Source organism: Sander lucioperca, chromosome 17, assembly GCF_008315115.2.
Source record: "Sander lucioperca isolate FBNREF2018 chromosome 17, SLUC_FBN_1.2, whole genome shotgun sequence".
NCBI lineage: Eukaryota > Metazoa > Chordata > Actinopteri > Perciformes > Percidae > Sander > Sander lucioperca.
In genome coordinates this window covers 25998492-26025574 of record NC_050189.1, presented here as the reverse complement: position 1 = coordinate 26025574, position 27083 = coordinate 25998492, and the positions used below count along the sequence as shown (strand labels likewise).

Sequence of the window (27083 nt, the reverse complement as noted above, 5' to 3'; positions counted from 1 at the left end):
TTTTTATGATAAAGGTTTGAAACTTATTTAGCTTGAGTTCATTTTGGCAACAGGTTATGGCACTGCTACCACTTTCTGTAGTAATAATAATAAAAAATGAATGTCAGTGTACAATGGAGACTATTATTTCTTCAGCTTTCTTCTGTTTGTACAAGCTGTCTGCAGTTGCTGCCTCCATATTCAGCATTTCTGAATCCACTGCACAAAGAATTTGCTGACCAAACCGCAGAAATGCACCAAGGTTAAGAGGTCCAAACACCAAGTTCCCTTCATCATTTTTATATGTTTAACAGCTGGAGGAGAAGAAATAGCGTCTCAGCTTGTTAGGCCTTTATAATATGTACATAAAAGACAATAATGACTCCATAAAGATAAAAAATACTGCACTTCTTGTGTGTAAATGCAAAACCTCTCATAAATAGGGAAAGTGAACATTTCATTCCCTTGTCAAAATGCTGTACAGTAAATGTTATATGAGAGCAATAACTTTGATCTCAACCTAACCAAGGTGTCACATTGAAACTAGACAAAAGCTCCAAAGAATAATCTGGGGTGATTGAATGCCAAACAGCAGTGACTGCCACCTTAAAGGGGATCTCAGTGGTCATGGTGAACCCGTGGGTGATGTAGGGCTCCTCATCTTGCGGCCGGCCCTTCCAGCAGTCCAGCTCTATACAGCGACAGCCAGTCAGCAGCACCTGCCTGTACATCTCCACTGACGACAGACCGGTTAGCTGACCCACTGCGGGCAGACAGACAAAAAGGGAGGGAAAGATGGGTTTTGGATGCAAAAAATGAACTATGAAGCTAGATATCATAATGCCGCATTACACTTGGGTCTTGTCAGATCTGAAGGTGTATACGTTTACCTGTGAGGTATGTGTTGTGCGAGGAGTTGATAAAGTAGTGAGACAGCGGTTGGTTCATATCGTCGATGATATCCAGCCTCTCTGAAGGTACGATGCTGTTTTCCTCTCCTCCCAGATACCGACTGAACGCCTGCAAACTGATCTGGTCTGCAAGAGAGAGAGAGAGAGAGAGAGAGAGAGAGAGAGAGAGAGAGAGAGAGAGAGAGAGAATATGAAAAAGGTCAAACTTGTTTTTCACAGTCAGACCAGCATCCATCTGTTCATGACGAACAGAGTAATTGATTTAAAGGGCAAGGACTGGAAGATACTATACTAAATGTACGTCATGTACTGTCTGTATTCGGACATCAGCTGACTTTAATGGAGCTCCAGCTTAGTTCTGAACACAGTGGGCTGGATAGTGGATCATCTTACAGATTTTGGCTTAACAGTGTCCTAGCAGAGAGGCTTACGACAGCAGTACAGTTTATCCACGGCAAAACAGGTGGAGGACAATTAATCAAATTTGCAAATGATTCCCACATTCTGGATGTTTTACAGAAGGGAAATTGATATGGGCTTGGTCAGTGCACGGCCAAGGATTTTAGAAAAGGACAACCTACTGCAATAAAAGACCAGGAAATCAATCATACCTATAAACCTATAACTTTGCTGCAATTGATAAACCTTGCTTTGGGACAAATATATAATCTGTAAGAGGATACAGCTGCACGTATACTGAACTCTTGTTATCTAGTGAAATAATATTACTTTATGTGACTTGAATCTCTTTCTGTGCAGTCCCCCCCCCCCTCCATTATTGAATTAAAATATCTGAGAAATGAAGATCACCTGTTTTAAGCTGCTCTGGACACAAGCATCTACATACCTGGAATGTGAACAGAAAAAACAAAGCACACCCAAAGTTACTGACCTCTCTCCAGCTGGCTGGCGTTGGTCTCATATTTCTCCATGATCTGTCGGACCTGCTCTCTTTTCAGCGGGGGGTACAGCACCTCGTTCAGTCTGGAGTCTCGCTGCCTGCGGTTAATGAAATCCATCAACTGGTCCAAAGAGATGAATGGCTTCCTCTTGGAGCCACTGGAGCAAAGAGAAAAGTGTACTGTGTGATCACTTAGGTACAGGTTGTGAGCAATAGTAGGGATCCTCAAAATATAGCATCCTCAAAAATGGGGACAAACATAATGAAAAATCCCAACATATGTTGGTGAAAGTGTCACAAACCTTTCCTCAAAGATGCTTTGTATCTCAGGCCGGAGACAGAGGCTGTCGAGAAACTTCTGGAAGGCCTCCCACGTGAAATCATCTGGCTTGATTCCCTCTGCCTGAAACAGAACAGCGAGGATTGTGTAGAAAGATATGGAGGGAAAGAGAAAGAAGAGTAAAAAATGACCAAACTGAGGATGAAATGCCAAGTGTAACACATGTAAATGTTGGCTCACACATGCCGCTGCTATGCCATTAAAATTCATTCTGGTCTCCACTACTGATCCCCTGATTTCCAATACAAGTTAAACCAAACTGTCAAGTATTGTACAGTCTGTAGGTGGAAGATATATATGCTTTCCAAAGCACCAAATAACACTGATGTCAATGTCAGTCGGGGCTCAGATCCTCCTCAGTCTTTTCCCACGTGTTCTCCTATTCAACCAGCAGGAGGCACTGGAGTACAACGGTACAAAGAGAAACGCTGACAGTGCAGTTTGCACAATCTGGTCCCTTATTCAAAAAAGAAATGTCTTGTGACTCCAAGACTGATTTTAAGGAAAGATTGCACTGACTAATAACACACTGGAAATCTTGTTTTACCTACCAAACCGCAAGCCAGTGGTACCTTACACTGCAGATACACGCAGACTTTGACAATACATTATGATTATTGGACACTCAAGTTTGAAAGAATGAATGAAGCCAGGACTTTAGTATTTTAACAGTTGCTCTCTCTCTCTCTCTCTCTACGAAGCCAAATGTATGAGGAAATATTGTGCGACTACTAAGTAAACTACTTGATATCTAGTTTTTATGCAAGCTCAATAGCAACACAAGGATTTAAAAGGAATTGTTTGACATTTGGGAAAATAGGCTTATTTGCTTTCTTGCTGAAAGTTAGTTGTGCAGATTGACACCACTCTCATGTCTGTTAGGTTAATATGAAGTCCAGCACAAAGACTGGAAACAGCTAGCCTTTCTCTGCAACAAAATCCACAGCATCTTTAAGACTGTCTAATTACCATGTTATATTTTGTTTGTTTAATCCGTACAAAAAACAATCTTAAAAACTTAAGACAATGGTTGACAGTTAATCAGAATGTCTGCCTGCAGCCTTTTTGTTGCCTTCCTTACATTGCAAAGGCATGCAAAGAATACTATGCAACACCCCAGGGTGAGTTGCAACTTTTTGAATCTCATGTATGGACCAAAACAATACATGTGCATATCATGAGTAGCCGTGTGGTCAGTGATCACATTTGATGATTACCCTGTTATTGACGAGGCCACACTGCTCCAGAGCCGTCTCTACTCTCTTTTTATCTGAAAACATCTTGAGAATACTGAAAGAAAGACAAAGAATTTGGAGAGATAACAGTCACTGTTCAAAAAGGGGTTTATCATGAGTCAAGCCATTCACCATTAAAAGACAAATCCTGTCAGCAAAGTCTGATTACAGAAGGATTACATGTGCATGAGACAGGGCGGATCAACAAACCTTAACAGTGAGGAGAGATACGCCAGGGGTCAAGAGGAGACAAGAGAGAAAATGGAAGAGAGACAGAGAAGAGGAATGGAAAGAAGAAGTGTTTTAACATGTTTCTCACTTCTTTACAGGAATCTTCCCATCCTGATTCACCTGCAGCTTTAACTTAGTGTACCTGAAACAGACAGACAGACAGACAGACAGACAGACAGAGAGGCTTTAAAAACAATGATCTCAAATCTACAGTTCCCTAATGTCAAGATAAGACAACAACTTCTTACGCTTTGTTGAGGAAGGTGTGCCGCGATGCATTCTGGGAAAGTATGTTTGTAGCCAAAGTGAACAGCTCATCTGTCCAAATCTGGAAACACAAGATGATAAAACAGGGTTGTTTGACTGTCTGAATTCAAAACTTAGGCCACGTCCACACGTACCAAAACAATCTTTATATTCAAGAATATTTGCGTCCAAACGGATTGTAAATGACTCAACACGCTACTTCATATTCCGGGCCTATAGCTGGCGCTGTTTCTGCTACAGAAATTCACCAAAAAATGGAGAAGAAGAGGCGGAGCATGCGCATAAAGCTTGCGCGCTGTATACAAACAGACAGTAGAAGAAGAAACCAAACACAAGAAGAAGACAACGAAAATGGCTCAATATCTTCTCAAGCAGGGACACAAGCATGTAGTCTGCCATTGTTGTTGTTGTTGTTGTTGTTGTTATGAGACGTCATTGCGGGATAAGAGGTCGAAGGCTAGAGGTCGAGGGGTGTGGCGATGACATCATCGATACGCAAGTATGCGGCTTCGCCGTCCAAACAAAGCCGCATGGGCTGCGTTTTAGAATTTTTTTCACCCTGGGACCAGGTTTCAAAAAAGTGCGTCTTCAGGCAGTGCGTTTACAGGATTCGTGCGGACGATTGGCCAAAACGATGCAAAACGTGCGTTTACACCAAAAAGCGTCTCCGTGTGGATGGCCCCTAAGTGAAACAGTTTCTATATACAACAGACACACACACACACTCACACACACACAGACACACACACACACAGAGGGGAAAACAACCTTTTAACAACTCCTAATCACGCACATGCCCCTATGTCAACATCGTAAAGGACCTTTAAAGGCAGGTATAAGTAATGTAAGTAGGTTATGGGATGGTGGTGGCAGTTTCCATAATTACCTTGGCTGTATCTTCCTGCATAGCCTGGAAGTTAAGGTAGGAGATGTTGACCAGGTCGTGGCCATAGACGACGGTTACCAGCTTCCCTTCGGCGTTATCGCCCTTACCAAAGCCCAGCACGTCCCGCAGCTTCGGGTCCTGAACACACAAACACACACACTGTTGTGCTTACATACTCTTTAAGACATTGCATGTGAACATGACACACACACACACACACACAGTATATTGACACTGGTTTGACTTGTGCATACAAACTCTCCATCCTTCCCACTCCTTGTCCAGCTCTCTGCCTCCTGAGAACAGTAAATGTGATGCATGTGGTGTAGCACTCTGATCTAATTAACCAAACGACTCTTTCCTTCTTTTTGGAGCACTCTTTCTTTACCACCAACTCTCTCCAACACTCAATGTCTCTCCATCAATTATGCATTCTCTCCATCACTCCCTCTCTGTCATGTCTCTCTTTCATTTCAATTAAAGTTATTAACTTGGATGCCTGTTTATGAAGACAAATACTTCCAAAGCAGAGCACAAAATGTACTTTGTCATTAAGCGGGAAGCGAGTTTAAAGGACCAGAACACTCAAATTAAATTATTATTTTTTTTAATTAAAAAGCATCCACATGACTAAAGATATTACACAGACTCCACTATTAACAGTTTTCTTTGGAACCACTATCGACCAAATATATAGTCCTTGTAAAACTGTAAACAGTGTGTTCTGTGGATCAGAGCCTTTTATTCTTTTGGCAAGCTGTTAATACAACATCAATATATTATTATCTTATAAAGTTGATATGGCGAAGTTAACAAACAGTTACTTATTGACATATCCATACAGAGCTACATTAGCATTCATTCGAAGACGTGTTTCAGGCAACATGAAGAATGTAAGTCTAATATTCACTCTCCTGTTAGCTCTGGTCTGGTCTTTACTAGTCTCGCATGCCAGACCTTCCTCCACTGCAGTGCTGCAGAGGAGGGTCTGGCGAGTCCACACAGTATTCCGGGATGGGAGAAAAACGTGCTCTGGTTTATTGCGTTATGTGTACGTTCAAAAGTTGTTTTAGTCTTGCAAGAGAAAACTCAGATTGGACAGATCTGAGCAGTCTAGCTAGCTGTCTGGATTTACCCTGCAGAGATCTGAGGAGCAGTTAACCATAGTCCTCATAAATCCACCGGAGTTTAAAATGCCAACACAAAGAAAGCCCAAGGCAACGGACATCTGGCCTAAATGAGTGAAATCCGGCGGAATTTCCGTCGGCAACGGAGATATCCCGGAAGTGGAACGTCAAGGATATAGACTAGGTCTTTACCAACTCCTGAGGAAAGTATCTGACTCTTTAGCTGCTAAATGCTCCACTATGTTCAACAGCTCTAATGTCGTCTGTGTGCTCTTTGGTGCTGAACAGGTAGCGTAGTTAGTTAGTCAGTTAGTTTATTAGAGCGTTTTTCAGAGCAAAACCTGCGCCTACCATAGCTATCAGCATAGCTAGATGCCATTCATGATAGGTGAGGAGATGGGTACTTTTGTAATTTGGGTGAACTGGCCATTTAAGCATTTAACCACTGATATGAACACCATATTTTGACATTGTTCATTAGTCATACTCCCACCCTAACAGCCCTAAATGTCACACCCCAAAATATTCCTGAACATGCAGTTTTTCTTGCATAACGGCTAAGGCTTCATTTCAGTTATTGCAGAATCTACTCTTGCATACCGATTAAAAGCATAACCAAATTTGATTGTTCCTTACTTTGATTATAGAGTTCAGTAAAATAATAATGTTATTGATCAGTGCAGCATGAGTCTTGTTATTTTTTTTACCAATCTGACCCACAAGCTTGCACTATGTCAACACATCCGTATGTTTGAACCACTATTACACGGCTTTAAATTATCGTCTCTGGCGGCCAGATCTAGGCTCTTTACACAATGACTTCCTAGCCAACAGTCACTGGTTATATCACTTCCTGTCTGAAGATCCATCTGTCAGCAGGCTCATTAGCACTCTGTCACCTTAGCCCCATTAGCTGAGAGAGGAAACACACACATACAGTGGACACATCTTTTAGTGACAGTCACACTTGAGCATTACATTTCTTGTGACAAAGTTATCAACAGCAGGAGGTGACAGCTTCACACACACACACACACACACACACACACACACACACACAAATTACCAACCTTTGGTAGTTTGGCGTATTTTCCTGTTCTGGTGTCCCTGATAGTGTTTATGTCCAGAATTTCCACCTCCTAAAAAAAACAGACAGATAAATGTCAATTACTTGATGAGTAGCAGAGTGTGTGCAAAAATTCAACATTAGCATCAGTATTTTGCTAACTATATGAATATATTATTTTGGTATATCATTCTGGGGGAAATAATCCCTCACCATCATATTTTTGCCACGCTATGGGGTGTCATTCTGGGGATGGCAATGTTGGTCGGTTGGTATGTCCATTACTTTGGTCCAAACTGAAATATCTTACTAACGGTAGGGGAGATTGCCACAAACTTTTGTGCAGACACATTCATGGTTCCTACTGACTTTGATAGTCAAAAAAGCATTGTTGGTTTTAAGTGAAATCTCTCAACAACTTTTGACAGGATAGTCATGACATTTGGTGCTAACTTTCATGTCCTCTTATCCGGAAGAACTGTAATCCCTTTGGTCAGTGGTATTTGGAAAGTTAAGGGATCACAAACACCTGCAAAACTAAAGACATTCTCATCAGCCTCAGCTTTACTCTGTGCTAGATAGCAAATGTTTGCAAGAATAACAGAGCCACAGTGAAATATAGTGAACAGAAAATGTACTTTAACTGATAATAGAGGCGAGTAGGTTTATGCACCATGGTGGCGCCAATTTGTTCTGCTATTTAAAGTTTATGTAAGAAGCAGCAAGCAGAAATACTGACACTGATACTTTGTTTTAGGTATGTTTATGCTCCGTCTAGCCTTTGTCCTCCTTCCATTAAATCCACTTTTATCTATCTTTTATCAGATTCCTCCGCTTCTGCAGACATAAAACACAACCAGCTACATATGACATCTCTCTCTGTGTGTGTGTGTGTGTGTGTGTGTGTGTGTGTGTGTGTGACAATGGGACACAGAATGTTTGGACAACTCCACAAACATATCTTACATACATCTTTGGAATAGATTTGCATGATGGATGCTGTGACACAAATACTGATGTGTGCATGCACAAATATGCAAACAAGCGAAACAAACACAGAAGATAGGAAAATAGTTGTACTACATAACAGCATGCAAGGACCCAACGGCACCCTTAGCCTGAAGGAGAATGTGCTCTGGAAGTGAGATGAAGAAAAAAATGGGAGCGATGGACAAGATGAGAAAAGTGTGGTCATAAACCCAGCCATAAACACAGAGGAGGATGCGCTGTAAATATTTGTTTAGCCCTGCACTCATTCCCCAGGCTTTCTTACTACATTTATGTCACTCTTCTCTCACATCATTTTCTCCTCATTGAGTGCATTTTTACTCCGTCTTTAGTAAAAGTTATTCTCTGACTCTGACTGTTATTTGCCCTTGTTTTATCTATGTTCTCTCCATATTTCCTTTCTGATAATAATAGCAAAGCCAAACTCATAAAGTCCCTATCCTTGGCTCAAGTATTGAAACTCCATCTTCCTCACTCCTGCTTTCGTTACTTCACTCTGGCTGTCCGCTCCCCTGGGATTGGACACGGGTAATAAAAGGTCAGAAGTGTTGGAACAATTGGATTAAACTCTGTCTTATACTTTGTCCTCTGATTGGCCTGTGGAGAATACCTTACTTCCTGGAGGAATAATCCACTTCTGGGTCTGTAGGACACACACACACACACACACACACACACACCCCCCTCTCCCACAGGCCATGGTTTCATTCTGCAATTGCCATGGTGACTCCTTGGAGACCGCAGTAATGAGACTACAACTTTGTCTGCCGCCTGTGTGTTTGTGTGTGTGTGTCTTTAGTTTACAGTTTCTCACTGGCTAGTAATGTAAAACACACACACTCAAACGCAGCAATATACAGACAGGCATATTCTCGACATGCAGGTCTCGACTTGTGAAACATCCTGACCTGTTGAGCAAGACTGGGTGTATGTGTGTAGGTGTGTGCATGTGTGTGTGTGTGTAGGTGTGTGCATGTGTGTGTGTGGAAAAGGCTTGTAAGTCAGAAGACAGATGCATGAGACACAGAAGTGTGAGCAATTCTTCATGAGCAAATCTTCACTCAAGTACAAATGTGTCAGCATGTGATCAGAGAAGTGTGTGAATGCCAACTGAAATGTGTGCGTTTTGGAACAAAAGTTGTGTATCCGAGCACACAACGTGGTGCGTGTGTCCGTGTGAAGGTCGGTCATCTCAGAGAGCACATTCCTAACATATTCCGGCCTTCTGCTCAGTTAGCGTGTGTGTATCTGTGTGCTTCAGTGTGTAATATTTAGCTAGCCGTGGCAGCTGTAGCGCTCCATTCATCTCTGTGCTAAGCCAAAACACCGCTCACTCATTTATCACTTCAGACACGGCTGCAGGCTCGTTATTGCTCTAAATGAGTCTGGGTGAGAGTTTTCCAGGAGTCATGTTGTGATAAAGTGCTATAATTTGCTATAATTTACCAGTTTTTGATGGACCAAAGAACTTTTCCTCAGCCTGCCTCACTGCTTCATTAGTGATTTCCTACATTTTCCAGAATGCACTTCACTACCACTTCTAGAGAATGTTGTAAACTTGTTGCACTCAGCAGTTTCGAGTTGACAAAAAATGTATTGCACCTCTTACTCCAAACAATGCAGGTGCTGCTGCAAGGCACTCTGGTCTATTGAGTCTAGTAGAAGCTCATCCTCCCCTCTTTGGTTCTAAGGAAGTGAACAAACACCATTACTGTTGATGTTTTAGATAAGATTTATTCTTTCTGCTGTCAACCACAGAATAATTGATCTGGAGCTATTGCTGAATTGTGGTGTATCAAATAGTCTGTTAAAGCTTTAGTGCGCAACTTTTTGATATTAATGAACGTCCGTTACATTGAAGCCATTGCCAAATGAGTTGATACAAAGCTAATTAAGACTATCAGCTCCACACAACTCTCTCAATAATGCCACTGGTATCAATGTTATCAATTCCCATCCTTATCCACAAGAAAATGTTGAAAGGAAAGATACCTTGGTGTAAGCAGTAAAGCAAAGTATCGGTTGACAAATTCCTCTAATCTCATTGATATAAATCGTCATTTCACCCAACGCAGTATCAGAGACAAAAGAGTGAGCCATCATTTTACATTTGGCCACAAGAGCAATGCCAGAAAATGACAAAATGGACCCAGAAATACAAGGATGGAACATGCTTTAATAGCTTAGCCACAAGGCCTCGCAGTGTCAGTGCCACATTAGGTGTTGATTCACTGTGATGTACGGGATGGCCTTTGATAACACTATTATATTTATCGGACGGATATGAGTGGTACTGATCTTCTCATCTAACCCTCTGCACAAAAGGAAATAAGTGTATTTCTCAAAACGTCAAACTATTGCTTTAAATAAAATCATAATTTCTGACACAGTATCCTTTGGGTAATCTTGCTGCAGTTGCGTGCGTAGGTGGTTTTTGCTTCAACAATTGCTAGCAGGTCAGTCTATATTTAAACATAAAGTACAGTAAATGTTAATGTGCTTTGATTAGGCCCTCGTTCACTTACTCCTTTCCTTCCTTCATTTCTTTCATTGACTCTTGACTACCCCTCCTCCCTCCTGCCCTGTCACTCTCCTCATTTTATTGTCTTAAGAAGGGAATATGAAAGGGCAACTAAACAATCACCAGAGCGCCACTCCTTTCCTGTGACGCGCCAGCGTGTGTGTCTGAAAGATCACCACGGCTAAATATGCCTCGAATGACCAATCACGGCTCCTATCAAATAACATATGATGACGGCATATAGGAAACTGATCCTCCTGCACGCACACACACACACACACACACACACACACACACACACACCTCCACCCCCTGTGACCCAAACTGACAATCAGTGCAGAGGAGAGGAGAGGAGAGGAGAGGAGAAGCTGAGATGAGAGGAGGAGAAGAGGAGGAGAGGAGGAGAGGAGAGCCTGCCTCTCTTAGTTATGCTATTATAATTCTAGACCACTGGGGAAGTTCCTTCCTTCCTATGACACAATGAGCTGCTCTCTCACCTCTCTTTTCATTTGTTTCCATTTGTGTGCATCCTTGTCCCAGAAATGCTTGTTACTAACCTAGCTCTGGGGAGTTTACTTCCCGGAGTCCTTATGTTTCTTCTTCACCCAGAATATCGCCTTGGATTAAGGTGGCACCAAGCCCTGGGTCATGGGTGCAGCTGTCGCTGTGGACCTGCTACACCCTGCTATGCTCTGCGATTCTACTGCGTCCAACCATGCTCTGCTGTGCCCTACTATGACATGAACTACTACGACTACCATTGTAGTCACTGTTCCATTATCTTTACTATGACTATTATTGCCACTGTTCACCACACCCCCAACCAGCACCGTCAGACACCGCCTACCAAGAGTCTGGGTCTGCCGAGGTTTCTTCCTAAAAGGGAGTTTTTCCTCGCCACTCTCGCAATAGCTACTGCTAATGCTTGCTCTTGAGGGAATTACTGTAATTGTTGGGGCTTTGTAAATTATAGAGTGTGGTCTAGACCCACTCTATCTGTAAAGTGTCTCGAGATAACTCTTGTTATGATTTGATACTATAAATAAAATTGAATTGAAATTGAATTGAGAGGAGGAGAGGAGAGGAGGAGAGGAGAAGAGGAGAAGAGGAGAAGAGAAGAGGAGAAGAGGAGAAGAGGAGGAGAGGAGAGGAGAGGAGAGGAGAGGAGAGGAGAGGAGAGGAGAGGAGAGGAGAGGAGAGGAGAGGAGGAGACGAGAAGAGGAGAAGAGGAGAGGAGGAGAGGAGAGGAGGCCTTGACAGAAGAAGACTTTAAAGGAAACATCGGAGAAGCAGAACAAAGAGACCTTCAAACTGTTTTATGGCCGCGATGAGACAGTTGGCAAGGTGTTTAGAGAAAGAGAAGGTGGGGAACACTTAATACCCCTGTAAACACGGGACAGCTCTATAACTGTCCGTGTCGCCTCGTAATATTCCGTCTGCGTATATCAATGAGATACCGCTCTCCCCGTTCTACCCCCATCCACTATTGCTCCCTCATTTATTGGTTTATCTCTCTCTCTCGTTCTTTGTCTTTCCTCCTCACTTAGTTGTTTCGTATTTCTGTGGTCTGGAGAGGGCGAAAATGAAGAGAGAGTAGAGAGTAAACATTTTAAGCCACTTAGCTGACAGACTGATCCGGAAAGCAGTTAAATATTACAATCTACACAAAGAAGATGAAGTGCTGAAAAGATGGAAAAAGAAACAACAAAACACGAAAGAGAAATGAAGTCCAAATGTGCGAGGAAGGAAAAACATCATCATTTTTGAAAGGAAAAGCAAAAAGAAGATGAACATCAATAAAATTAACACACACACAAAACAACAAAGGCATACCAAATGTCTCAAAGCGCAAAAGTGGGCCAAACACATAGAAACTCACACAAAACAAAAATAGTTGCTGGAATCATAAATCTCTCACAAAACACAAACACACAGAGATCAGTGGGGGGGGGGACTTACAACACAAACCCATATGTGCAGCTGCCAGCAGGCCACACACACACACACACACACACACACACACACACACGACAGGAAGATTGTTGAGTCGATGAGCGTGTTTAGTTTTGAGGAATAGTTCAACGCTTTGGGAAATAAGCTTTTTCACTTTCTTGCCGAGAGTTACACAAGAAGTTCAATATCAATCTGTCCACTAAATGTAAAACTGGGATAATATAAACTACTTTATTTGGAGGTGAAACAGAGATTGAGTGCACAAGAATGTTGGTAATAATCCCTCAATGCACAGGAAAACTATGACGAGGAGTAGGTCAAAGCTGAACCAGAAAGTCCGTCTGGGAACTGTGACCGATGTTTTAAAGAGACAGTTGAGGTAAAAATTGGATTAATTTGCCCCTCCTCTGCTCCAAATAAGTTAAACTAACCTGAAAGTCTTTTTACAACCTGTTTGATCAACTGACTGCATGACTTTCTTTTCCTGCCCCGACTGCCTTTCGCAATTAATTTGGAAAATGCAACGTTATAAATGGATAAAACTCTCAAAATAAGATTGTGATAAACCAGAACTATCTTTTAATGTTTGATTTCTCAGCCTGTCATACACACGAGGTGAAGTTTAATTAGCTGAGTAGAGAGATTAGCAGTAAGTAGTGTACAAACACTCACCCAAAAACACACATGTACGAGGAAGCATCTGCTTAGACAATGGATTCGATACCGTGCAGTGTCTCAGTTCTTCATACAGTGCAGAACTGAATGTCTACGAGTGTGTGTGTGTGTGTGTGTGTGTGTGTGTGTGTGTGTGTGTGTGTGTATGTGTGTGCGTGCGCGCGAGAGAGAGACAGAGAGTGAAAGTTAAGACCGCCATGTGCACGTACAGATAATGTCAACAGAAAATGAAACGTGTGTTTAAGCGAAGTAAAGAAACCAGAAGAGAGGAGAAAGAGGGAAGCTGTCACATTATCGACTGACACACTCAACTTCCCCTGCCACCGCTCACTGGGAGTGTGTGCGAAAGAATGACCTCCTGCGCCAGTGTGTGTGTGTGTGTGTGTGTGTGTGTGTGTGTGTGTGTGTGTGTGTGTGTGTGTGTGTGTGTGTGTGTGTGTGTGTGTGTGTGTTATGTAAACCCCTTGTTCCAAGTTAATTCCTTGTGGATGTCTGTCTTGAGCCACGGCGATAATCTCTATTAGATCTCTACTTATACCTGCCAACAATCGTTCTACTTACAATTCAGTTAACACACACACACACACACACACACACACACAGAGAGAGAGAGAGTTTCAAGAGGGTGCTACTACATTAAAACGGTTTTAGCTTGGAGATTTGCTGCTTTTCTCTACTTTATCTAATTGTAAATTAGATAAAATTGAATATGTTGAGTTACGCTCAGTATATACATTCTAGCATCTACAACACATAACCCCCTCGCTAAAAAACACAAATTGACAGTTTTTTGTATGGATTAAACAAACCAGATATAACTATAATTAGTGAGTTTTGGCATAATTATTTAACCTTCGGACTGTGCAAGCTCCCCCTGCTTCCAGTCTGTATGCTAAGCTAAGTTTGTTGTCTCCTGGCTGTAAATGTATGTTCAACGGACGGATATGGGAGGGGCATCGATCTTCTCAGCAAACTCTCGGCAAGAGAGGCATATTTCTCAAAATGTCCTATTCCTTTAAACAAACATTCAGTTAATCAAAACGTTAAATGTACACATAATCAATACTGAAAATCAACCCTAATTTAAAAACCCAAACCACTCACAGCACTTTTTTCTCATACTGGACTGAAACAATGATTCAAATCACTTTTACCTCCAGCGACTCCAGGAAGTATTGTATGTGGTGACACTGGAGCACCCCCCTAGGGTGTTTGTTAAACTTACTTCACAGGTACCTGACACACTAGATTACATCTTTGTGGTTTCTGTCCCGCCCCTCAATCTGGCCAAGGTATGTGAAATCAATTCCACACAATTAGAGGCTAATTTGGACTTCTGTTGCAACTTAATTACATCCCTGGGGGCAAATGTCTAAAAGCCCAGGAGCTATTGACATAACCTGTAGGTCTAGACCTTAAAGTAGGAGGGAGGGAAGGAAGGAAAGACAGGAGGAAGGACAGAAGGAGAGAGAGAGAGAGAGAAATTCAGAGAAAAGGGGAAATGTGTAGGAGGAGGAGGAGATAGGGGGGAGAACCCCTATCTCCCTGTCTGAGTAACTTCCTGCCCACTTTCCCACGCCAAGAGAGAGAATGAGCGAGATTAGAAGTGTTGTTACAAGAAATTAAAGAGCATTAACTCTAGTAGGAAGGGACCACGTGAGAAAATGCATCGATGAGATGAGGAAGAAGAAGATGAAGGGAGCAAAAGGGAGGGATGGACAAAGAGAAGAAGAGAAAATTGAGATAGCGAGGTGGCAGACAAGGAGCAAAAAAAAAGAAAAAAAAGACGGAGAGCAGCGAGGTAGGAAATGTCATCCTTCAGTTTACACTAAAAGGACCAACTTTTGCCTCAGCTCTCTGACAGCTACCAGCTGCCCCCCTGACAGCGAGGCACGGGGAAATAAAAGGAGGGAGAGAAAGACAAACTGAAGGTGGATTAGCCGTGTAGAAACAGGTCAAGAGCCAACAGCAAAGAAAGGATAGCCAAAGTAAAACAGAGCAACGGTGAGGATTAGCCATTGGCAGGTGAGGCTGCACTCCGCCAGGACAACCCTAAATCAAACGTCTGTTTGTTGGAAACGGCATTTCACCTGACAAATCATCGGTGCTGGCAACAGCGGTGTGGAAAATTATTGCAGAAATGTTCTTGAACAAGTAAACAAGGTGTCATGACTAATATCTGGGCAGGTTAGCCCTGTTTGGCCATGTAGTAGTGACCAGGCTTTACCCTGTGTTGTTCTTTAAAACCAACTTGGAATCGTTTAAAAAAATTATGATTCCATTGGAAACGTTTCTTTATTGGAATCGTTTGGAAGATTTGGTTTCAAATCCGATCATCGGTTCCAAATTTAACATGCGCAAGTTTTGACAGCAGACAGGGGGCTTGTTGTGTTGCAGCCGTGGAGCACAGTAAGCTGCGCTCTAATTTTTTATTCATTTCATTTATACTTTTTATTGATCCCCAGTGGGGAAATTACAATTTACACTCTGTTTGTTAGAAATCACTACACACACACACACACACACACACACACACGTTCAGGACCTATTCATGCACAAGACAGAGATGTCAGAGTGATGTCAGAGTGAGTGGGCTGCCAGTGCTGGACCAGCGCCCTGAAGCGGTTGGGTGGGGTAGGGCGCCTTGCTCAAGAGCACCTTGGCAGTGGCCAGGAGGTGAACTGGCATCTCTCCAGCTACCAATCCACACTCTGTACTTTGGTCCGTACGGGGACTTGAACCAGCGACCCTCCATTCCCAAACCAACTGAGCTACCGCCACCCCTTTACTGTAGTGTGGCTTTATGTTACGTTGAAAAAAATGCAGTAAAACTGTAAATCACCACTGAATCAAAATAAAACTTTCCTCTTATTTGTGAAATCAGAATGTGACCAGTTTCAACTCCAACCCTCAAAGAATCAAAATCCAGAATCTATAAGAACCGGAATCAAAAGGAAGAATCGAAAATATAACTGTTAAAATCAAAACGATGCCCAACCCTGCTATTCTCTGTAACTCACACGTTTACTTTCCAAAGAAGTGAGTGTAAGATGGAGATTTGAACAGAACAGAATAAAACCCCAAGAAACCCCAGATACAGTGCAAGCACGTCAAAAATAGCATTGTAATCTGCAATACAGGGCAGGTTAAAACGGCTAGAAAATGAACCAAGTATTGAAACTGAAATTCACTTTCAAGGTTTATCCTCTCTGAGGAATCCAGGGGTGATTTGTTCTCTAAAAACTGTGGAAAATTACAGCTGCAGTTTCCACAAAGGAACAATCAACAAACTTCAGTCTACTCCTTTAATCAACTTGTCGATGCTACATGATTGATGGCTCTAGTTTGAGACCCCTTCCCAACCTCTTTAGAGAACCCTTTATTTATTTTATTTTATAACCCGTTATTTTACCTCCAACAGTCTGTCCATCTGCTAAATACTCAAAGCATCAAATTTAGATTGCAAATGTAGAGGTGGAGGAGTGTTTGGCTAGAAGACAGAAAAAGGACTCACACAGCGGGGTTAGCAGGAGGGTGCAAGCATTTGTTGTAACAGATGTGTGGATTTGGGATGTGGATCTTGTGTAACCCTCAGCCACTGGCAATGCCTCCAGTATTGGGGAATTGGTTTCCAAACTGGACACCATGGATCCTTAGGGGTCATTGTAGGGGTCTCGCTTTGCCAGACCTTACTCCACAGCGCTGCGGAGGGGGGTCTGGTGAGTCCACACATTAAAAAAAAAACTGGTTTATTGGCATTTCTTTAAACCAATCTCAATTGTCTTGGAATAATATAATTTTACTGTTTTGAATTAAAGATTAACACAATAAGACTATGTTAATGTCTACAATGATAGTTTTTTTCCTAGACAGGCAGGCATTAAAATGCAGTTTACGCAGGAAATTCTGCTGCAGCTTTATCAAATGAACTGTTTTAAAGTTTGGAAACTGGTGAGATATGCACTGTTTAATTAAAGCGACCGCTTGGAACCAACCTGCCTTTGGACTGCATAAATTAGCAGTGTGAGAGTATAATTCTCCAAGGTGCTACATCAAACAGCATCAACCGTGTTACACCAACATTTGGCGAGGCCTGTATGTTATGTCACAGAGTCGCGCGTCATTACTTTTAAATATTTTTATAAAATCCAACCCCTGTGTACCCTACTCGATTTATGCCCGAAGAACACCCAAGGGAATGATAACTCATATAAATCAAAAGAGCGTAGCTGCACCTCAGTTAGATAAAGTTAACTCTTTCAACTGCAAATGTATTGCCAATCATGTTAATAACAACTTCATCTCAAAGTGCAAAGAGTGGATAGATTTAAAGAGTCGGGAATGAAAAGGAAGGACAGTGAGCGAGTAAAAGGGAAAGAAAAACAGTGGAGACTGGTGCGGTGTGGTGGGGTGTGTCTCCCTCACTGCCAAGCCAATGTGTGTGTGTGTGTGTGTGTGTGTGTGTGTGTGTGTGTGTGTGTCGGTTGTTATCGCCACTGACTGAGGCATTATGGGAAATTCTGGGCTCTGAGTTCACACACACACACACACTAACACACGTCAGAGGTCTTGTAAGCCAAACCTCTGAACATTATATAAAGATGGAGAGAGGGAGATAACAGAGAAAAGGATAAAGGAAGGGAGGAGAGGAAGGGAAGGGAGAGATGTCAAAGATTATCACAGAAGGATGGAGAAGGCACAGCTGACCGGCAGAGCAGGAAGAATACTGCACTCAAGAAAGGGAGCGTGAATAATGTTCCAAAGAAAAGGTGTCAGGAATGAGACGGAAACAAATGAAACACTGGAAGAAGAGAGAAATATAGATAGAGTTATTTAAAGGAAAATGTTAAACAAAGATGAAAGGTGACAGGGAACAGATGGAGATAAGTGAAGAGAACGAGAATAGATGGTGGATGGGACAAGCAGGAGCACCTGGAGAAAAGGTGAAAGGACACATATTCAGATGGATGTACAAAAGGAGGAGGAAAGGGAATGAGATAAACCAGATTTAAGGAGGACATTTTGTAAATTCAAAACTGAAAGAGAAGGTAAGAAGAAAGAGGCAAGTGGTTCAAATAACGTCAGAGAGGAATAAATGAATGGAGTAAGAGAAAAGGCCGGAGCAGTGCTTCTTCAGGTTGCATGTAGGGGGATTTCTGAAATTATATTGAATTGCAGGTGTGGAAAAATATTTGATTTAAATACCCAGGGTTTCTGCAGGTTTCACCAAATCAAATTTAAGACTTTTAAGACCTTTTTAAGACCATTATGAATGAAATTTAAGACCTACTGTATATCACAACATCAAAAACAAAGTCAGATGTCAGAGTCCAGTAACATTGTCTGAAAGAATTCCCCGATTTCCTCATTGGCATTACAGGACCGGTGTCAACATTGGCTGCAATATAAGTTGCATGTTGGTCTCATTTGTAGTTATAATACAGCAAATTATATTTAGACTAGCGATAGAAAGAACTACAACACCACAGAATTCTAAGGCGCTGCGGGAACATTTCAATGAGCATTACAGGTAGCGTTACATTGACGTAGGAAAATTAAGACCTGTTTGAAGATTGAACATTAGTCTGGGGGAGTCTGCTCTGTATTTTCTCTGCACAAGAGGCATGATCAACGGGCATAGTTCAAATGACTCTGTACGCAATTGGATAGTCCTTCAACCAATCAGACCAACGATCCGGGTGACGTACTTTGCAGAGCGAAAGCCAACCGGTAGTAAGGCAAACACATCCTTCTTTTGTAGGAATTGTTCCAGGGCAAGTTTCTATTCCGTTTTCAGAGAAAACTTGCCTTTGAAATCTTTTAAAACAGCAGCGACAGCGGTGTCAACGGGTTGCTGCGCTTTGGTGGCCACCATGTTGAATGTAAACAAAAAGCTGCTTGCCTTCGCTTCTCTATCGTCATCTAGTTAAACCCGCCAATAGAGCGCCGGGTGGATAAGCCAGTTTGTGATTGGTTCCCACAAATTTGTAACGGAAGCAGGATAGATAAACGTACAGGTTTCCAGCCTGAGCTGCAGGGCGAAACAAATCGCCGGCAGATCGGGTTGGGTTTACCCAGACTAACCTAGAACACAATACTTCCGCGAATTTAAGACTTTTTAAGGCCTAAAATTTTGATTTAGAAGTTTTATTTTTTAGAGCGTTTGTTTCAAAAGTCCTCTATGTGCGGAGTCTTCACACTCAAATCCACAGAGGCTGAGCTATTATGCATAGGCCCATCCTAAATGAAATGCAATGTCAGTGCTCCGTCCTTCTCACCTTGATAAACAAAGTGATATTTTCTATCCTCTCATCTCAAGTTGAGCATTGTTTAAAAAAAAAGGTTCTAAAGTAGAGCTGGGCGATATGGAGAAAATCAAATATCACGATATTCTTGACTAAATACCTTGATGTTGATATTGTGACAATATTGTAGTGTTGACAATTGGTGCTTTAACAAAATATTATTTACACAATGAGATTTTTGATAAATAATCATCAGAAATGTCGATTTAATGACAAAGTGTGTAAAGGCAAATAATAGAACAGCTAGAACAGTCTGGTAAGCTCAGAAAACTACATCACTTTACGCTAATGCAGCCTTTAAAACCAGGAAAAGATAACACTTAATATATTACGATTTTACGATATCCAAAATCTAAGACGATATCTAGTCTCATATCACGATATCAATATAATATCGATATATTGCCCAGCCCTATTCTAAAGACTTTTTTTGGTTATAGACTTTTGGACGTCCTCGCGTGTCTTTGCCGAGGATTTAAAAATGACTCCAGTTCCACTCACTGACCGTTAAGACCCTGAATTTTACAAAGCAGACACAAATACATCCAGAATCACCTCTGAATGGAAAGAATCCCACTGTGTCTTTCTCTGAACACTGTATCACTTGACATGAAAAGTAAAAAGAAGAGCACTGGAGATCAAATATTTTGGGTACCTCTATTCAGAGAAATGGGTTCCATCCAGAATACCCTTGTCATCTGTGTAAAAGCATATTAACTGATCTCATTAATAATAGCTGGATATCTGTGTTGCCGTGTCCTCTTTCGTTTCAGCTCTGGTTTAAAATCTCCAGGGGAGCCACAACGCTGATTTAAAGCTTCAATGGGATCACAGAAATCACTGAAATAGGACTTCTTTAAAGCCACGGTCCATATTTAGATCTATAAATTCTAAATTATAAATAGTTTATTTTCACTTTAGAACAGTGCAGAGAATGGAGAGAGCGGAGGGCACGTTTCCCTGTTTCATTCCCATTTCTACTGTCCAGATTTTTAAACCTGCATCACTGTAGAAACCTAATACATAGAAAAGTTGAAGAAACGGACATCACAGCACTGGCCCTACAGTTTAACTGACAAGTGATCTCTGGGAAGCGCAGTTCAAAAACACCACAGAATTGGTCACATGCAGCTTTTTGGACTTTTAAATGTTGTAAAAATGGACAAAAAAGGATTAGCATTATTTGTCACTGCCTGACTCCTTTTCTACATGTCTAAATACCCACATTTCCCTGTCATTGGCCTTGGTGGGCTGAATATTTTGAGGCTTATTCTAGCTTTTGTGGCCAACAGCAAGCTGAATTCCCGCTACTGAAGCATAGTGGCCACAATCCAGCTCAGTCACGCCAACAATAACAAAGATGAAACGCCCTAAGTAAGTAAGTAATCAAAGTAAAGCCAAACACTGCAGCACATGAGGCAACTGTGGTGACACTGACACTGCTTTATCCTAGCATTTCCAGGGAGGCACCTGGAAGATGACTTAAAAATTGTAGTTTTAAATTGAATGTGACATGGCAGAATTATGAAAGTTTAAGAGATATTTCACCTACGCTCCTGTAATAAGCTCACAGGGGTTTCTCTGCAGTTTTCTGTCTCTCTTACCATCTCCTGTTCTCTTTTTGTTACCCATACCACATGTGATGTGACATCTAAACAACCTGTTGCTTCTAGTGGTGTGTCTTTATAAAGCTGTTTGTAGTCATCTGTGGAGTGGAGTGTGGAGCGCCTTCATCGTCACGATGAAAAGATTCAATGCCTGACGGTCTGACTCCTCGCTAAACAATGTCACAGCTGCACCTCGGGCGACAAATGGCCCATTAACGTAACACTGCGCACGCACACACGCGCGCGTGCTTGTGCAGGCATCAGAATAAAATGAGTATTTCAAGCCTCCGTGTGTTATGTGAATGCATGAACACAGGCTGACACACGTGCAGACAGACAGCATTATGTGTGCTCTGGCCCAGATAGATAGACATAGACACACACACACACACACACACACACACACACACACACGGAGACACAACGCAGTGATAATATTGGTCATTCCATACATGCCTTTTGGATAAATAGAAAGCCAGAAATGAAAAAAGAGGGTCAGTGTGTGTGTGTGTGTGTGTGTGTGTGTGTGTGTGTGTGTGTGTGTGTGTGTGTGTGTGTGTTTGTGAGAGAGAGAGAAGAAAAACATAGAGAGAGATTGGGATGGGAGGCATGGGGGAGGTGGAGTGAGTTAATTGAGCTGCTTTGAAATCATAAAATTGATCCAAGAGAAGCATCACAAAATGTTCTGACCAGGCCAACATCACACAGATATACAGTATATACTGTGTGTATATATATATATATATATATATATATATATATATATATATATATATATATATATGTGTATATCACGATATTTTTGACCAAATACCGAGATATCGATGCCTCAACGACATTGTAGTGTTGACTATTGGTGCTTTCACAAAATATTTACACAATGAGATTTTTCATAAATAATCATCAGTAATGTGGATATAATGACAGAAAGTGGGAAAAGGCAAATAATAGAACAGTTTCAACAGTCTGGTAAGTTCAGAAAAGTACATCACTTTACAGTAATGCAGCCTTTAAAACCAGGAAAAGACAACACTTATGCCATATTACGATATTACGATATCCAAAATCTAAGACGATATCCAGTCTCATATCACAATATCGATATAATATCGATATATTGCCCAGCTCTAATATATACACATATCATAGATGGACAGATGAATGGAATATACTATTATCTTCCATTCATCTATATTAAAGGTCGAGGGGAGACAGATGAAGAGAGATTTGCTTTGTATATGGGATTAAAATAAAACACCCTTATTACATCTGCACATCTCAAAACCCTACATCCTGCTACAGCTAATCATGTCAGCTAAATGCCTAAAATCCAATCTTACTAAACTAATGGCTTCAGCGCAGCCACCAAAAGACATGGCGGGGAGGGTGAAGTATAGTTGGATGGAGGGAAAGAGATGGAGGGCTAAAAGGATGAAGACCACAAAGACATCAGGGAGAAGGAGGAACAGGGGGAAGGAGGAGGCAAACAAGGCTGGGAGAAATTGATAAAAGCCATTTTGGTTGAACTAATGGACTGGATAAAACCACAATAAGAGACAAAGAGACACAAAGAGAGAGGAAGAAGAACCAACTATTTAGAAAGACGATGGAAGAAGAAGATATGTGGTAGACTTCAAATAAACAAATAACAAGTGTAATGTCCATATTGGTACTCCTATTGGTGCATTAAAAATCCATTGTGGTCTGCTATAGAGTGGCCCATTTGTATATGATCACGTCTGTTTTTGTGAATACTTTGTGAGTCCATTTGGCCAACTTTGAAACCAACCAGTGTGTGTGTGTGTGTGTGTGTGTGTGTGTGTGTGTGTGTGTGTGTGTGTGTGTGTGTGTGTGTGTGTGTGTGTGTGTGTGTGTGTGTGTGTGTGTGTGTGTGTCTCACCAGGTTGGATCCTCCAGTCCAGTAGAGATAGAATCCATCTGGGTCAACTTTCAGGGTTACCAGGGTGGGGGGCCCGCTGTTGGGCTCCTAGACAACAACAGAAATAGAGATGTTAGAGGGACTAACAATAACATCACACACACACACACACTTATTGTGTTGCTCAGGTAAAGTGAGCTTCAAGTTTATAACGAGAAGACAGTGTACAGGTTTATTACAACTTGCGACTTATTTTAATACTTTTAGTCAACAATTCTATTGGCTATGATAATCCTATCCAAAGTCATTGCTGATGACTGGGAACATGGCTACATTGTTACAGCGACGTCTGACTGGGTCAAAAAACAAGTGTTCAGATGATGAGTTTAGCTGTATTAATATCTAAACCACTTTATTAAGAGGGATAACTGAAAGTGAGCACATCTGAAATGTCACTGTAATCCCTCACTGCACAACTGTAAAGTACGATAGGTCAAAATGGACCAGGAAGTTCTGTAAATTGTGAGGGATGTTTACAACTTAGAAATTGGGGACAAAATGTATCATTTGCTTTCATTTTCTCTTCCAAATAAGTTCGATCAGATCGTCTTCTTTCTCAAGCAGTCTGACTACTTTGTAGCAATGTACATTTGAGCAATTAACTTGGTGACTACATGTTAAGGTTGTCACATTTCATTCAAAATTAGAACTACTGTACGAAACATTAGAGAAAAACAGTCATTCAATCTGTAGGAATTTAACTGTTTTTATTTATTTTTTTATCTTAAATTTACCACTTTAATCTCGGAGAATATCCAAGGTTTTTTTTCATGGATTTACAACTAATCTCGAAAATTTTGATATGATATTTTGAATATTTTTTCTCTCCCCTACCTAGAATGGCCCTAATAGGCCGTCGTAGTTTAGGACAGGGCTACGTGGGTTGCATTTGAACTGGATCAAAAATTTAAAAAAAAACACGTCAGTTTGGTTTGTTGAAATTAAATTTTTGAAAGAAGTGATACTTCCGATTAGCCAAAGTTATGAAAATAAGACCCAGGATGTATGAAACCATAATTTTGTTTCCGAACTGAACAGCCAATGTTTTTGAAAACTACATGAAAAAAGCTGTTTATGGATGTGGCCATAGCTGTACCTGCTTGTACCTGCCGTTGTATGGTGCCTTGGCATTATGGAAATGTAGACAATCAGGGATATTGTGTGTTTCTGTGCATGTGTGGTGCAACAGCTGTTTTGATGCAGAAAAACCACACAGTTTTGCCAGCATGAAGATGGAAGCCTGCATCAACATGTCATTAGCATCATCATTATGGGGTTATACGCAAGATACCATGACCGCACACGTAAACACACACATCTACTGGCCTCTGTAATTACAGTGGTAAGCGGCCATACTCCGGTCCAACAGACAAACATACTGTCCAGACATCCTGGGAAACAACGATGATGACCCAGATTGTTTGTTATTGCAGTGACAGATGACTCATGTACACATGTCATCATGAGCATCAATATCAGCATCATCATCATCGCCATTAGATGGGAAGAGAGAGAAAGTTCTGCATGGCAACCCACACAAACTTTCCCACTGACATACTATAAGAGGAAATGCAGTAAGTTCACAGAAACGCAACACACTAACAACTAACCACATACAAACTGCATTTCCTAATATGAAGTAGAACAAATCCAAAGACTACTATATGATTTTAACTAAGCCGATGGATGTGTATGCAAATATACGCATATTCAATAAGAGAATGCCTCATTTGCATACTTAAACATAACCTTTCAGATAACGATACCAACATTGTCTTAATGTAAGTAATCAACTGGGAAAGGTTCATGTTGATATCTATTAGTTACATTTTATACCTTATTCACCTGCAGTGTCTAACCTTTATTAACTTATTATGTTAATTACTCAAATTGCCCAACATGCAACGTTTAGCAACCAAGCTTAATTTCATCCACTAGGCCTAAAAATGACATTCCAATCATAAAATTTAATAGAAAACATTTGTGGGTTTCATATGGGCCGTATAGGGATTTCCAGTAGACTAATAGTTTCATGTTTACCACATGAAAGTAACATTTTTTGAATATTTGAATAATTATTCAAGATTCATGATTTCAAATTCTGCATAACAAACAATCTAGCATAAAAGAATTTATATACATCAATTTATCAATTTAGTAAGCAAATTACTTAATGCTACATTATCACTTCATAAGACTCCATAAAGGACTATTTGACTCATATACGTATATACTCACAATGATCATGCTTGGCTTAAATAGAGGGATACAAAACATTGCTAGGTTGTAAAACAGGTATCTTCAGACAGAGCCAGGCTATCTGTTTACCCATCTTTATGCTCACGTTAAGCTAATAATGCTTGTCTATCTCTCCGCAAGAAAGCGAGTAAGTGTATTTTCCTAAATGTTGAACTATTCCTTAAAGAAGTCTCCTCAGCTTTAACTTTTGTCTCATTCCCAGGAAATGCACGTTTTTAGTGCATTTTAAGCCGAACATACCTTGAGTTTAGGCTCCAAAGTCGGCTAACGGAGAAGGAGAGTGCAGGAGAGGTGAATGTTTGAGTTGGGAGAAGGACAGAAGGAACACAGAGAGAAAAGGAGAGAAGAGTTTGAGAGAGAGAGAAAAATGGGAGAAAAGATGGATAGGAGAGGGATTGGGGGGGAGGGGAAGGTTTGAGGTTGAAAAAGAGAAGGAAACAAAAAGGTCAGGAGTAGAAGAAGAGAGCATGAGATCAAAGTCCAACCACATCATGAGACCTTAATAAGCCACAGTAAATGTAGTCTTTTTAAAGAGGGCATTCCTAACTGAGTGATTATGAGACTACTTCTATACAGCAAGACGCTCTGTAGCGCCAACCAGCTGGGAAGTTATCAGGATGTCTTCCTGTGCTTTCATATGACAGCTTAACTTTAACTTCAAATGTGAAGCCGACTGCACGATAAATCACTGAACTTGTGACCTGTGTTTACTCACTGGAATCAGTGGAAAACTGTACAACTCCAATTTCACGCTGGGATTACCATCTAGAGCCTGTGACCTGATGTCAGATGCTCTTTTCAGCTGGTGGTTTGATGTCAACACTGAGCAGTTCTTTAACTTGCAGTGAAGCCTGTGAGCTTGCATATATTTGCACCTTTTTGTTGTTGGTTTGCTAGGTTTGACTTTGTGAGACAACAGAACGTAATTTACAACACAAACTGGAAACAGCCAGTTGGGAAGGTGAAGAATGTTGTTACCACGGTCAAAGTGCTGAAAACATAACCAACGCCCATTCTTGTTTGGCAGAGACAACCGTGCTTTCTATGAAATAATGCAAATCATTTGCAAATCAAAATGCCTGGCTTGGGCGATGGAGGCAAATGAGACTGTTGTTTGAAAATTCTAGGTAATCTTTGCTGCAGTTGGTCAACACAAAAAAAAAAACCACACATCCAAATCCACAGTATGCATTGACAGTCACAAATTTCACTTTAATCCATTTTAGAAAGTTCTCCACTCTACTTCAAGAGTCAGATTTACATTTTGTTTTCTGCCAGTTTCCATTCAACTTCACTGACTTCAATCTAAAAATGGTGATGACGGCTTGTAAGTGGAACAGAATGAGCACCCTCACATTACATTTTTTACAGCCATTTCATGCTCCATTACCCTTGCTAGGCAACATTATAATGTATGCAATATTATCTTTATAATGTTGGATGAATACATTATGGAAGGCATTGCTATTTTGAAGAAAATAATTCAAATTTGTTAAACAGAATGTGTATATGGTGCGCGTAGTACAGTGTTTTGAGGTACATTTTATATTCAAGGTGTTTCAGGCACCCACCCTAAGTGTTCAAATTGCCTCCGTAGAAATGAGGTGAATAAGGTGTCTCCTTCTCTTAAATTTGTTTATTAATTGACACATTAAACGGTTTATCCTCAACCGTTCCACAACAGGCTCAGTTTATGTCACTAGTTCTCTTCTTCTCTCGACAATACACACTTTGCAGTATCGATGGGGAATTCCACTGTGACCGGACACAAAAATATAAATTTACCAAGAGGAATGTGATCTATAGGCTCATGTGACCATGACATCTCCCATATAGCCTTAGAGCCACACACCCACACACACACCCCCCCACA

General features: G+C 41.1%; 1 protein-coding gene across 1 annotated transcript in view; it reads right to left on the bottom strand.

Moving 5' to 3' along the window:
* The window catches only part of plcb3 (phospholipase C, beta 3 (phosphatidylinositol-specific)), a 54220-nt gene that overhangs the window by 14957 nt on the left and 12180 nt on the right, over positions 1 to 27083 (bottom strand). Inside the window, exons 2-11 of the mRNA XM_031285005.2 lie at positions 22913 to 22999; positions 6948 to 7016; positions 4751 to 4888; positions 3846 to 3925; positions 3686 to 3739; positions 3349 to 3421; positions 2094 to 2194; positions 1783 to 1949; positions 870 to 1016; positions 585 to 742 (exon numbers count right to left, since the gene is read on the bottom strand). Coding sequence (XP_031140865.1) covers positions 585 to 742; positions 870 to 1016; positions 1783 to 1949; positions 2094 to 2194; positions 3349 to 3421; positions 3686 to 3739; positions 3846 to 3925; positions 4751 to 4888; positions 6948 to 7016; positions 22913 to 22999 — 1074 coding nt within the window. The remainder of the gene's footprint in view (positions 1 to 584; positions 743 to 869; positions 1017 to 1782; positions 1950 to 2093; positions 2195 to 3348; positions 3422 to 3685; positions 3740 to 3845; positions 3926 to 4750; positions 4889 to 6947; positions 7017 to 22912; positions 23000 to 27083) is intronic.